We start from the raw sequence: 12,668 nt of genomic DNA on the forward strand, positions 1-12,668 counted from the left end.
CGTCTGTGTGTTCACCAAGGCATGGTGGTTTCCCCATTACCCTCCTTTCCCAACTAATCCCAAATGCATTTGCATGGAGATGGAGTGTGGGAGTAAGACTCTGAGGTCCCGCTTTCATTTGGATACCTGTGGAGAGGTCGTCTCACATCTCTCCAGAAATGCATTAGCTCCCATATTCTTCACATCGTGTTATCGTCCCTGCATTCCCCTTCTCTTAGAGTCACCCCAAAGCAGGCGATCGCCTTTGATCATGCGTGAGACATTTGATCAATAATTGAGAAGAGCTCGTCTGCCATGTTTTTAGGTCTCCGCGTCCAATTTGACTTTAATATGTAGCTATTTTTACTCATGCTTGAGTATTAAAAGGCATTTAAAATTAAATGAAAATCTGAGGACACAGTGGATTTCAAGAGGTGCATTATGGGAATTGTAATTTGCGGATGTCAGATGTGAAAGTTAGAGGCATAATATTCATTTAAACAGGTTAATTAAGTGTGTTTATTACATCCATTTGTTTTGGCAGAGCACTGTACTGCTTTTTGTGTCATACATTGGAGAACAACCTAGTTTGTTTAGTGTTTTTGGAAAGGGAGCGACACAGAAGTTTAAATACATGAGATGCGTCTGTTTGAAGAATTGTTTCTCAGTATTTTTAATCCTATTGATGATATACAGTGTAAATTACATTCATATGTTCACATACAGAAAGATTAGCCAATCAGAACAATGTCATTTACATACAGATGTCTTAAAGGTACAAAAAACGAAATGATGAATTTCCACAGAGTATCTCCACGGCTCCGAATGTGCACGGATTTCTTTTGATTGCTCGTACACTGCTGTTGTTTGGAATCAAAGTTTTATTCTCAGATGTCTTGGTGAAATTGGATAGTTCTAAAAAACATTATTTCTTTGCAAAGTCTCCGAAGTCTCTGGAGCTGTGAGTCATGTAAGCTTTTATTACTGCTGTTTGCTAAGACAAACGTCGCAGAAACATGCTAGCGGTTTGGGATTTAAAAGCAAAGTATACTGAATTTTGCTTTGCTTGTGTTGGGAAATATGTAGAAATATGACACACTAGTTAGCTAAAGAAAGTCTGATGATGCAGCTTGGTGTAGTGTCCAGATCACTACAACCTCCATTTGTTTCATTGTCACATTATCCCATCCGTACAAGAATAAACCATCTACGTGTGATGTTCTCAGAGATCTGATTTCAGTCTGTACTGAAGGCTGGTAATGAGAAAAGAAGAGTTAAGTGGATTGGAAAGAGAGCAGGCGAGAGATAAAAAGTGGACAGAGACAGATTGATCCACCTGGCCTCTTCTGCATTCAGCTGCCGTTTCCTCACTCTAAATGATTTGGGCAGTTTTACTCCAGCTTATTCCCCATCTGCCTCCCTCCTCACTTTATCACAGAATGAGCAGATGAGACTTGAAGTGCTTCAGATCGCTCATGTTTGAGCGGAGTGAAGGATGACGGACAGTGACGTGATCTTTCTGTGTCGGTGTAGATCTATTCATCTGTGCATTAGATGTCTCTTAGTTGATTTGGAGTAGATCTACACCTTCAGTGTCTGTCTTGGATCAGAAAGTGTTATGATTATTACTCATGGCACAGTTTTCTTGAACCAGTCAAAACCGTATGACTTACAGTTCTGCCTGTCCACCGAAGTGCTGTGCAAAGAGAAAATCACAGGCGAACAAAATGTATTTGATGTTTAATTCGGAGTTGAGGGGAGCAGGATTTTACTGTAGGCTAGTTCGGACAAGAACTCTTAACACTGACAGTCGATTAACAGATGACGTGGTCACTTATATCTCTATCACGCTGTGATGAGCTTTTAATTATTATCTGTTCTTTTTTATTGTTTTTGTTTTCAATATTTGGGTTTTTTAGCCTTTTGTTTGCATTTTGTTGTATTTGTTTTAGTAGCTGTAGCCTTTTTTGTTGCTCATGATATTGGTTTTGTTTATTGGTGTGATTGGATTTTTTCTTGTTTGGTTGGCTCTGTATTGTTTTTTTTTTGTGTGTGTGTGTGTGTGATTTTTATTGGTTTTGTTTTGTGTTTGAGTTTTTTTTTTTTTAATGCTTATGTTGGTTTTGTGGTTGGCTTTTTGCTAGTTATTATTGGTTTTGTGGTTTGCTTTTTGTTTGTGTTGTATTTTTGGCCTTGTGTAATGTGTTTTGCTATTTAATGGATTTTTTTGTGGGGGGGTTTTCTTGTCAGTATTTTTAAAGATTTTTTGTGGTTTTCTCTGTTTTCAGTGTTTTATTGTTTTTGTTTTGCTTGTGTTGGTTTTGTGATTTGCTTTTTTTTTATTAGTGTTAGAGTTTTAAGTTTTGCTTTGTTTTTTGTTGCTTGTGTTGGTTTTCTTTTGTTGTCTGCTTTTGTGTTTTATTGGTTTTATTTTGTGTTTCTTTTTATTTAGCTCAGTTTTTTATGGTTTGCCTTATATTATTATTATTATTGGGCTTATATTGGTTTGTGGATTGTTTTTGTAGTGCTAGTTTTGGTATGGTTATGATTTATTTTTGGTTTTGCAGTGAAATGCTCTTGGTGAAGTGGAGATTTAGTTTCAGTGTGTGTCTTTGTTTGAATGGACTCTCTCTCACAGTCGCCACATAATGACAGCTAGCGCTCAAAGGAGGGATTATTTTCTCCACAGCACACAGTTTGTGGTTCATCAAATGTGTAGAGAAGCACAGTTTGTCGGGAACTGTAAATCACATCTCAAAACACAGCACTCACTTTCTGTAAATCCCTGTCATGCACTTTCTGTCCGAATCAAGATTATTATATTCTAGACGTCATTTGATTGATAGACACTTCAGGTGCATGAAGGGGTCATGCACAGTGTTTCCTGTTAAATGAATGGAGTGTATAAAGGGATTGAGTGTGTGTGTGTGTGTGTGTGTCTCGATGTGAGATCAGTACCTCAGATTGCTCTCTGCGCTGTCTTACATCGATCGCTCAGATGCTGCTGTGGTAGACACACTGTGTTTAGAGTATATGGCATTGATCAATGAAGAAACATGAACCACACACACTCAAGCGCACAAACAATGTGAGATGTAAGCCTCTGTCCTACCTCAAATGTATTATGTCCTCAATCCATAAAGTGGAGACCTTCTGTGTGTTTATTGATTAAAGTAGAGCTGGTTTAGAGATATTTTTATGGTGCTTTGCAGTACATTGAATTAAACCTTGCTTTTTCAGACAAAAAATGCATTTACCAAATGGTGCATTATTGCCACACACTATTGATATGGGCTTATTGATTTAGGATGTGTATTGTAGCGGTGTGTATATTGTATTTTTGTCTTGTTTTTCACCTGATAGGTGTGTGTGTGTGTATGTTTGTGTAGGGAAATGACGTAATGGAAGAGCGAGACCTGAGAGAGATTGGCATCACGGATCCGGCTCATCGCAGGAAGATCCTCAGTGCTGCACGTTCTCTACCAAAGGTCTGTTTCGGACTAAAATGCTTTGCAGAGGATTGTCACATGATGCTAATAGTCACTTATGCCCTTAACAGTATTATTTTGTAAGATATTTATCATTATAATGATATGCATTGCTTGTCGGCTGGTAGTGTATCTGGGTCTGAAGTTCGTTGTGTGTTGTTGTGATCTGTGCAGGTGAAAGCGTTGGGCTGTGACGGCAGCACGTCTCTCTCTGCGTGGCTGGACATCCTGGGTCTTCAGGAATACCTGCAGAACTTCCTGTCCAGCGGCTATCGCACGCTAGAATGTGTGAAGAGTCTGTGGGAGCTGGAGATCGTCAATGTGAGAACCTGATGCACTCAAACATTTACACTGTACACTGTTGTTTCATATCGAGTATTATATGAAGTATTTACATAGTTGGTTTACAAAATTAAATTTCTTGACTCTGAATTATTTGTTTGAGAGCAGGGTTTTTATGTTGCTCAGTAGACATTGTGTCACTTTTGCGTTTGCGTGTGTTTTTAGGTGCTGAAGATCACGCTGTTGGGCCACAGGAAAAGGATTATTGCGTCATTAGCTGAACGGCCGTATGAGGAGCCTCCGGTCAAACCACCCCGCCTCTCTCAGATCAGAGTAATATCATGATATTTTATGATATTACACATTCTAGAATAGATTTGAGGCTTCAAGTAGACCACTAGGAGTGAACGAAAACAAGACTGAGGGTAGAATCAGTTTGTTCAAAACTTAGTGTTTTTTTTTTGTGGTTTGGTTTCTTTATGAAAATATGATCAATACTTTGGCATGGCAAATGTATTAATTTAGCTGAAATGGCATATGTATTTTTAGTTTACTATAATAATTTGTAAAATGAGGGGGAAAAAGTCAAACTATAATAGACCAGATATTTGATCTGTAAATGTGGATTAATTGTTTAAACAATTCAAAAGTTGTGTTTGCGAAAATAAGACATGACACAATTGTAAATCTTTTGAATTATCAAACCATGCCTTTCAGAGTTTTAGTTTACTGGAAATGTGGAAGATGTATTTTCTGTTTCCTGTACTCAATCATCCAGGTACAAAACGCTGTTTTTCTGTCACATTTCTGTCTTTCACCGAAGGGTATTGGATGAATCTCACAGTGAAACTGTTCATATCTCACACCAAAATAATACTATTTGAAGAAAACAAAATCTGAGAATTAATTCTATTTTGTATGAAGAGAAACACATTTTAAGGTTGCATTTCCTTCATTTTTCCCTTATAGTTTTGAACAAGCTTACTCTGCTGCAAAGGAAGTAGTTTCCACAGATATTAAAATGTTCCATACCACCCTCACATCTTAAAACTACCGTAGCATCTTATGTCGTCAACAAATGGAAAAAATAAATGAAGTTAACCGAACTGTGGGTAAAAATATTTTCAGTACCGTATTTTCCGGACTATAAGTCACACTTTTTTTCAAAGTTTGGCTGGTCCTGCGACTTATAGTCAGGTGCGACTTATTTATCAAAATTAATTTGACATGAACCAAGAGAAAACATTAGCGTCTCCAGCCGCCAGAGGGCACTCTTTACTGCCAGAGATTCTGTTCAGTTCTCCTGTAGTCTACACTGAAGACATAAAGACATGAAGACTTATATATGTTTTTTTTCCTCGTCATGACGTATTTTTGGACTGATGCGACTTATAGTCTGAAAAATACGGTAAGAGCCGAGATGAGATCCAGTACATGATGCCAAACAGGACATTCCAGAGTCCAGGATTTCTTAAATATTAAACTAATATTTCCTCAATTATGCTGGTTTAAGGTCTCTTAGTGAATTATATTTCTCTGCAAATGCTTTCAAAGAAATGTTAACCTTTAAAGAGTTTTTATTAAAAAAAAAAAAAAAACATAAACTTCACACATAAACATGCTATTCGTCATACAAATATCAAAGGAAGCTGGCATAATAGTAAAAACTTTCATTACTAGAATTCAAAATGAAACAACATGAACGTATTTTTGTTAAAAAAAAAAAAAGATCTGTTAAGTGAAATTCAATTTTAATTCAATTCTCTTTGTCCACTAGAGATTTAGAGGAAGTTTGAGGTGTTTTCTGTCTCTTCCTCTGCTCAGTCTCCCCAGATAAAAACAGTTTCTCTTACTGAACAGACTGCACTTCTGTCCCTCACTGCCTTATTTTTATTCACAACAAATGAAATCTGGCATCAGGCCTGATTACAGTCGAGAACAAAGTTCAGTCTACTGTAAACTCTCTCTCTCATTCTGAGCGAGGACATCTTTCAGGTTGGCTGATCTCCCTCTTTTGCAGTGTCAGGATCTCATGTCCCAGACCTCGTCTCCTCTCAGTCACTCAGACTCCTACACGCGCTCCATGGATCCCCTGTTACCTGCTGCTGATTCTGGGAGGAGGAGGGGTCCCGACTCCGAATATGACCTGGCTGTTCGACAGCGGCCCAACGACAGACCACAGCCGCAGGTGAGTCACACTCCACCGATCCTTCTGTTTCTGCTCAAATCATGCACATTAGGTTCAGTTTATCCTGAAATTGTTCTTCCTCTCTAAAGGAGAGATTTGAGGAACGTCAACAGGAGCCACGCTTGACCTTACGACCCCCGAGTCAGGCGGCGCCGTACACACCGGTCCAGAACTGGCACCATCAGCCCGAGAAGCTCATCTTCGAATCATGCGGCTACGAGGCCAACGTAATCATTTTTCTATCATAAAACAGCACCTTTATATAATAATAAAGTCATAATTCATATTTAGGTGATATGTTATGAAATCATCCGAACCCTTGGTTGTGTTTAGATAATGTGATTCAGCTGAATTCTCTCTCTCTGTCTGTACTGGTTTGTCCCCACTCGCTCGTTCTGCAGTATCTGGGCTCGATGCTCATTAAAGAACTAAGAGGAACAGAGTCAACGCAGGACGCCTGTGCTAAAATGAGGGTAGGTGTTCACAGAGTCTTTGACCAATAAGAGCTCAAGGTCTCCTGTGAGGAGTCACGCCAGGACACTGACATTAGTATTATATTCTGGAACGGGCAGCAAGCAGCGCTGTCAGGGAAAATGCCACCCATGCGAGTCCTCTACGGGGCACTAGCGCACGAAAAGGACAGTTTCATAATATATGACTAACAAGGTCTGTCCAGAAAGTGTAAAATGGGCTTCCGCTTCATCGCACTGTCCTGTGTGTGAGAAACAGACTGCAGATTTGCACTTCAAGGGCTGTTCTGATACACAGGCGTTCATGTTGGGGTTTAAATGGTTAAATAATCAAGCAGAAGTGTTTGCTCAGCCGGACCGTGCAGAGATGCAGTCACAAGAAGCTGTCTAGTCAGTCGGGCCAGGCACTCAATCAAAAGACCAAAGCATAAACAGTCAGAACTAACAAATGTTTTCTTTGAGTAAATGATTAAAAAAGGGCATAAGAAATCTGTCCCTTAAACATTAGCATTGGCTATTGGTGAATCTCACAATGAAACTGGCCACATCTCTAAACCCTTAAATATTAATGATAATGATAATAATACAGCATTTTAAGGACCATTAAGGCTTCTAGCATGATGACATTTATTGTCATGATAATGAAGTACTCCCTTTCCCCTCAATTCCTCATTACCATGATGTAACATACTAGTTCATTATTTGTTTAAATTAATATTTAATTATAAACGAGTAATAATAATAACAATTTTAAATTAAAATTTAGTACAAATAATACTGTCATGGTGCCTAATACTATTTTTAAATATTATGTTTACAGTTTAGTTTATTTTTTAATTTTCTTCAAAGCTGTCCATATCCGACATAATATTTGAAGGTGTCAATATATGAATAAAAATATATTTTCTAGATATTTTTCCCCTGTAACTGTGACAAAGCTGCTTGTTTTCATACTTGTTTTTTAACAGACACTGGAAGGGTTGATAAATTAAGTTAATTAACTATTCATTTTGTAATTCCAGAAGTTTTGAAGCTATGTGAAAACAGAATATTGTTGATTTTATTATTATTATTATTATTTTTTTTTTTTACATTTTAATTAAGTTGCAGTACTATTTAGTATATTGATAGTATTAATTAGCATTCATTTAAATACTTTTAAGTTTACCTGTGCCTATTTTTGATGATTGGCGAGGACCACCAGTGTGCCCTCTTTTACAGAAATGAAACTTTTGGGACAAAATGTGTCACAGAGTCAATCAGTCAGTCAATCAATTAATCCATTTGTATTTAAATATTCCAGACATTAAATGAACCCTATATGATGTAAAACACATTGACAAACATCCTATAATACTCTCTCTCTTTCTCTCTCAGAGGTCGACAGAACAGATGAGGAAGATCCCCACCATCGTCCTCTCCATCACGTACAAGGGTGTGAAATTCATTGACGCTGCCAACAAGGTGATGACATCCTCCTCCTCTGTCGTTCTCCCCAAGCAGGAAGATAAATAAATTACAGGCATTAATTGTTAATTGTTATTCTAAAAAACAACATTATAAAATATTTTGGGTAGTAATGAGAAACTGATTTCAGCAATGAGATTGTCTGCCTGTCTGTTTCATCATCCATCCATCTGCTATTTCATGCCATCCCTCCAGCCATCATTCCTCCTTCCCTTTCTCCATCTCTCCAAACAGTGCATCCCATCCATCTACTCACCCAATCTATCCTATTTCATCCCAGCCTCCAAATCCAACTCATTCATCCTATACATCCTATATATCGGTCCATCCAATCCATCCCATGCCATCCCTCCATCCCATTCTTCCAGTCCAACCCATTCAATCCATCCATCCAATGCCATGCCATTTCTTTCCATCCTCCCCAATTCATCTTATCTGTCCATCCCATCAATCATCCCTTCTTTTCATCCATCTCTCATACCAGTCCATCCCATCCATCCTCCCAGTCCATCCTTTCATCCCAGTCTTCATCCGTCCATCTAATCCAAGGGTATCGCACTCAGTCAGAGTTTAGCTTCAGACCTAATTAATCACACCTGATCCATCAAATCACGTCCTTCAGACTTATTTGAAAACTAGCAGGTTTGTGTGTTGGAGCAGGGTTGGAACTAAACTCTTCAGGGCTGCAGCCCTCCAGGAACTGAGTCTGACACCCTTCATCTAATCCATCCATCTCTCTCTCAATCTATCCAATCCTTCCAATCTGTCCATCCAATGCCATGCCATTTCATTCCATCCACTCAATCCATTTTATCTGTCCATTTCACAATCATCCCTCCCTTACTCCCCCCCCCATCCATCTTTCCACCCAGTCCATCTTGCCCAATCTCTATCCTGTGCCATCCCATGCCATTCCTCCATCCCAGCCCCCTAACCCAACCCATCCATCCATCCCATCCCATCCCATCCCTCCATCCATTCATCCTTCCTTCCCATTTATCTTTTCATCCCATTATCCCCCCAATCTTTCACATCTATCTAATTGTATTGTTCAGTATCGTCTGATATTGATTGTTTTAACCAGAGATGGACACTCGAGTTAATCAAGTCTGGAGTCGAGGAAAAGGACTCGTCAATATTTTAAGTCTTTTATCCTTAAATACTTCTATAAGTGATATTCAGAAGGCAGACCGCATACGCACCCTGGCATCCATCCGGACCGCGAGCAGTAACACAGCACCATTTTAAGGGAGCAGCGCATCAAAACAGCGGAGCGAATCACATAACAGGCGTTTAGGGTCATTTAAGTAAATATGTTTCAGCACTATATCCTCTAGTGTTTTTACACACTTTATTCAAGCCCTTTCAGCTCCATGTGCTTTCTCTTTTACTCTGGACACACGCTGGCGCCAAGTTCAAGAGCTGCGGATGATGCGATTATTTTAACAACAATAGAAACGCTATGAGCAGCAAAATTATAGATTTTCACTTTCACTAAAACAGCAGAAAACAACAACGCTGCAAATACAGGTATTTTTCATTCTATATTTATCTGTCTGTAACCTACAGAATGACTCTGACTGTTCAAACCAGATTTTGTTCAGTCTGTAGTGTTAAAAGGTTGCATTAGCAATTAAAGAAAATATCGTCAGGTCCAAATGGCTCAATCATTTTTGGTCCCAAATTTGTATCAATTTTACTGGTAATCCACTGTATGAAGAATTTTTGGTTAAAGTTTTAAAAAGTTATTTTATTATCCTCACTTTACACAAATGAACTATCTGGTGTCTGAATTTTTGGTTTGACTGTACATTGTTTTTTGGTAGATCTTATTATTATTTGGTACTCTTATTATAGAATTTGATTACAGAAAAGTGTTTTGTACATGGTAATGGATTAAAACATTAGCAACAGGCTGGATGTACATTAAGCTTAAAAACCTCTTAAAACCTCTTTCAAATAGATTCAATCCATCAATTTCAATCCATAAATATTCTGAATGGGATTTTTTTTGCGAGCAATTAAAGGACTTGAGACTCGACTCAGACTTGTGTCCAAAGACTCGAGACTTGACTCAGACTCCATGTTAAAGACTTGTGACCATCTCTGGTTTTAACTACTCCTGTAAGGACTTGTTTAAGTTTGTTCTTGTTGAAGTTCTGGGATCTGTTTGCTAATGTGATGTTGGGTTGTGTGTGCAGAACATCATTGCAGAACATGAGATCAGGAACATCTCGTGTGTGGCTCAGGACCCAGAGGACCTCTGCACATTTGCTTACATCACTAAAGATCTGCAGAGCAGCCATCATTACTGCCATGTGTTCAGCACCGTGGATGTGGTGAGACGAACACCATCTTTATTACTGCTCTTTCTCCATCAGTGGGTCTCAGCTGCTCCGCTTCAGCTCTGGATGCTGTTTACAGTATTCTGAGAAACTGCAAACTGCAAATTGCTTTTTTGCAGATGTAAATTGGATCGAAAACCACCAAATTTGCATTTCACGTCATGTCTGTCTGTGGTATTCATAACAGACCTGTTTAATGACCCACCAGGTGAGGACTACTGCTCTGAAACACTCATGTTTCTGGGCATTGAGAGTCTCTTTCTCTCTTTCTGCGTCGTGGGCAGATTGCCAGGTCTCTGAAAGTATCACACAGAGTTTTATAGGAGCGCTTGTGAGCAGCAGCCCATTCAAATTACATTGATCATACAGCTGCCTGAATGATACACACACACACACACACACACATGCTAGACTCTAGTAGAGTTGCAACAAAAAAACTAAAAGTGCAGTTCATTTGATAATTCACAAATCAAGCGATTAGTGGAACAGGTGACAGTCACAACAATTAATAAATATCTTTTTCTTTGTGTTAAGAGGTTATATTAGAAAGTGAAACAATCTTTTAAAAATGCATCTGAATTTTATTTGTAATTTAAAAAAAGTTCAGTTCAGTTTTGATCAAAATTGAGATTAAATGCATCTCGACTGTGCTGAGAGATCTTGTTTATTTGCACAGCCTGCTGCTTTATTAATTTAGATTTAATGAATAATTCACTGCATATAAAAGCATAAAAAGGGCCAGGGCCAAAAAGAGAATTACTTTTAGATGCTCGAAGATGTGAGTTTTGCTCCCTTGTAGCAAAGTTTGTCAAATGTATACCACATTAGATATGCAAATCTGTATCTTCGAAAGCAAACACAGTCTGAAGTTACAAGCCCTGATTATTTTGTGGAGGACCTGAGAGTTAATGTTCAATATTGTGGTGTTTGCTAGACATTACAGTACCTCAGCTGTCCCGGCGTCCCTTTACAGAGACTCACTGATGTGTAATTATATAAAAAGCTGCTCTTTATTATATGACAAAGCTAAGCTTGTTATTACATACTTTATGAGCTTAAATGCCTCTTTAAGTGCAGAATAATGTTGGAGGCCTGTACGGATGTATTGATGTACGATGCTGTTGATGAGGCTATTAAAGAGACTTCTGAAGATGGATTGATGACATTTGAATATAGCGGTTTGAGAACTTGATCCTGATTGTTAATCCCGACAGAACCTGACCTATGAGATCATCCTGACGCTGGGACAGGCGTTTGAAGTGGCCTATCAGCTGGCCCTGCAGGCCCAGAGGACCAGACAGCAGCAGAGCGCAGCCGGAGCCACCGAGATCATCCAGACCAAGAGCAGCAGACCTGTCCCCAAACCACGGGGGAGCATGCGCAAGTCAGGGGTGAGAGCGCACACACACACACACATTCATATAGTATGGTCAGATTACACTTTGTTTTTGCCTTTTTAAAAAGAGGTGGCCTTCCAAGAAGGATTTAGACACTGTGTTGGAAGTCTTGAACATCGAGTCCTACAAAAATATTCCAGAGTTTTGTTTAGACACTTAATCAGAAGTACACTACTGTTTGGGGTCCATAAGATTTTTAAAATGTTTTAAAGATAAGTCTCCTCTTCACACCAATGCTGTTTTTTCAAAAACAGTAAAAAAAAAAAAAAAGGAATATTGTCAAATATTTGTACAATTTAAAATAACTAATTTATATTGTAATATGTATTTAAAATGTAATTTATTCCTGTGGCCAAAGCTGTATTTTCAGCATCATTACTCCAGTCTTCAGTGTCACATGATCTTTCAGAAATCACTCTGATATACTGCTCAAGAAACATGTCTGAATATCATTAATGTTGAAAACCGTTGTGCTGCTGCATATTTTTGTGGGGAAATTATTATTAATAGTATTATTATCATTATTATTCAGGATTCTTTGTAGAGGTAGTTCAAAAGAGCAGCATTCATTTGAAATAGAACTGTTTCGTTATCTTATAAATGTATTTTTCCACTTTTAATCAGATTAATGTATCCTTGCCAGTTATTAAAGTATTAATTAAGGTTTCCTGCACCGTATGGAGTATTGAAATGGAGAATGTATAGGAACCCTGGTTTTAAATGTCAGTGGTTAGCCTCAATATGCTGCATACAGTAAACATACACTTATGTTCACAGGAAAACTCATTTTGCTTATTTGTTCGCAAGTTAGGTTTCTCTGCCAAATTGATGAAAATTGCCAAAATGCATCAGTCTGTGTCTGAATTTGTAGCCCAGACACTGCTCTGTTTAGATGTTCATTTAGTTTATCCTCTCAATTCAGCTTCAGCTTGCTCTCTTCTTCTAATTTCTGACTCTTTCCACCGCTCTCTTTCCATTTGTCCTTTTTCCAGCTCCTCTTCTATTCACTTGTCACTTCAGTAGCTCACACAGCTGCCCTGGTTCCTCTCTTT

The 12,668-nt window shown here is 38.4% G+C and overlaps 1 protein-coding gene across 6 annotated transcripts in view; it reads left to right on the forward strand.

The window, feature by feature from the left end:
• LOC113040908 (ankyrin repeat and SAM domain-containing protein 1A-like) overlaps positions 1-12,668 on the forward strand; it is a 67,392-nt gene that overhangs the window by 49,033 nt on the left and 5,691 nt on the right. For all 6 annotated transcript variants that reach the window (XM_026199102.1, XM_026199104.1, XM_026199101.1 and 3 more), the window contains 9 exons: positions 3,369-3,467; positions 3,642-3,788; positions 3,975-4,082; positions 5,770-5,937; positions 6,027-6,164; positions 6,339-6,410; positions 7,785-7,871; positions 10,076-10,213; positions 11,434-11,610. In XM_026199102.1, the coding sequence (XP_026054887.1) occupies positions 3,369-3,467; positions 3,642-3,788; positions 3,975-4,082; positions 5,770-5,937; positions 6,027-6,164; positions 6,339-6,410; positions 7,785-7,871; positions 10,076-10,213; positions 11,434-11,610 (1,134 nt within the window). The remainder of the gene's footprint in view (positions 1-3,368; positions 3,468-3,641; positions 3,789-3,974; positions 4,083-5,769; positions 5,938-6,026; positions 6,165-6,338; positions 6,411-7,784; positions 7,872-10,075; positions 10,214-11,433; positions 11,611-12,668) is intronic.

This window comes from Carassius auratus, chromosome 23 (genome assembly GCF_003368295.1).
Source record: "Carassius auratus strain Wakin chromosome 23, ASM336829v1, whole genome shotgun sequence".
NCBI classification, from domain to species: domain Eukaryota; kingdom Metazoa; phylum Chordata; class Actinopteri; order Cypriniformes; family Cyprinidae; genus Carassius; species Carassius auratus.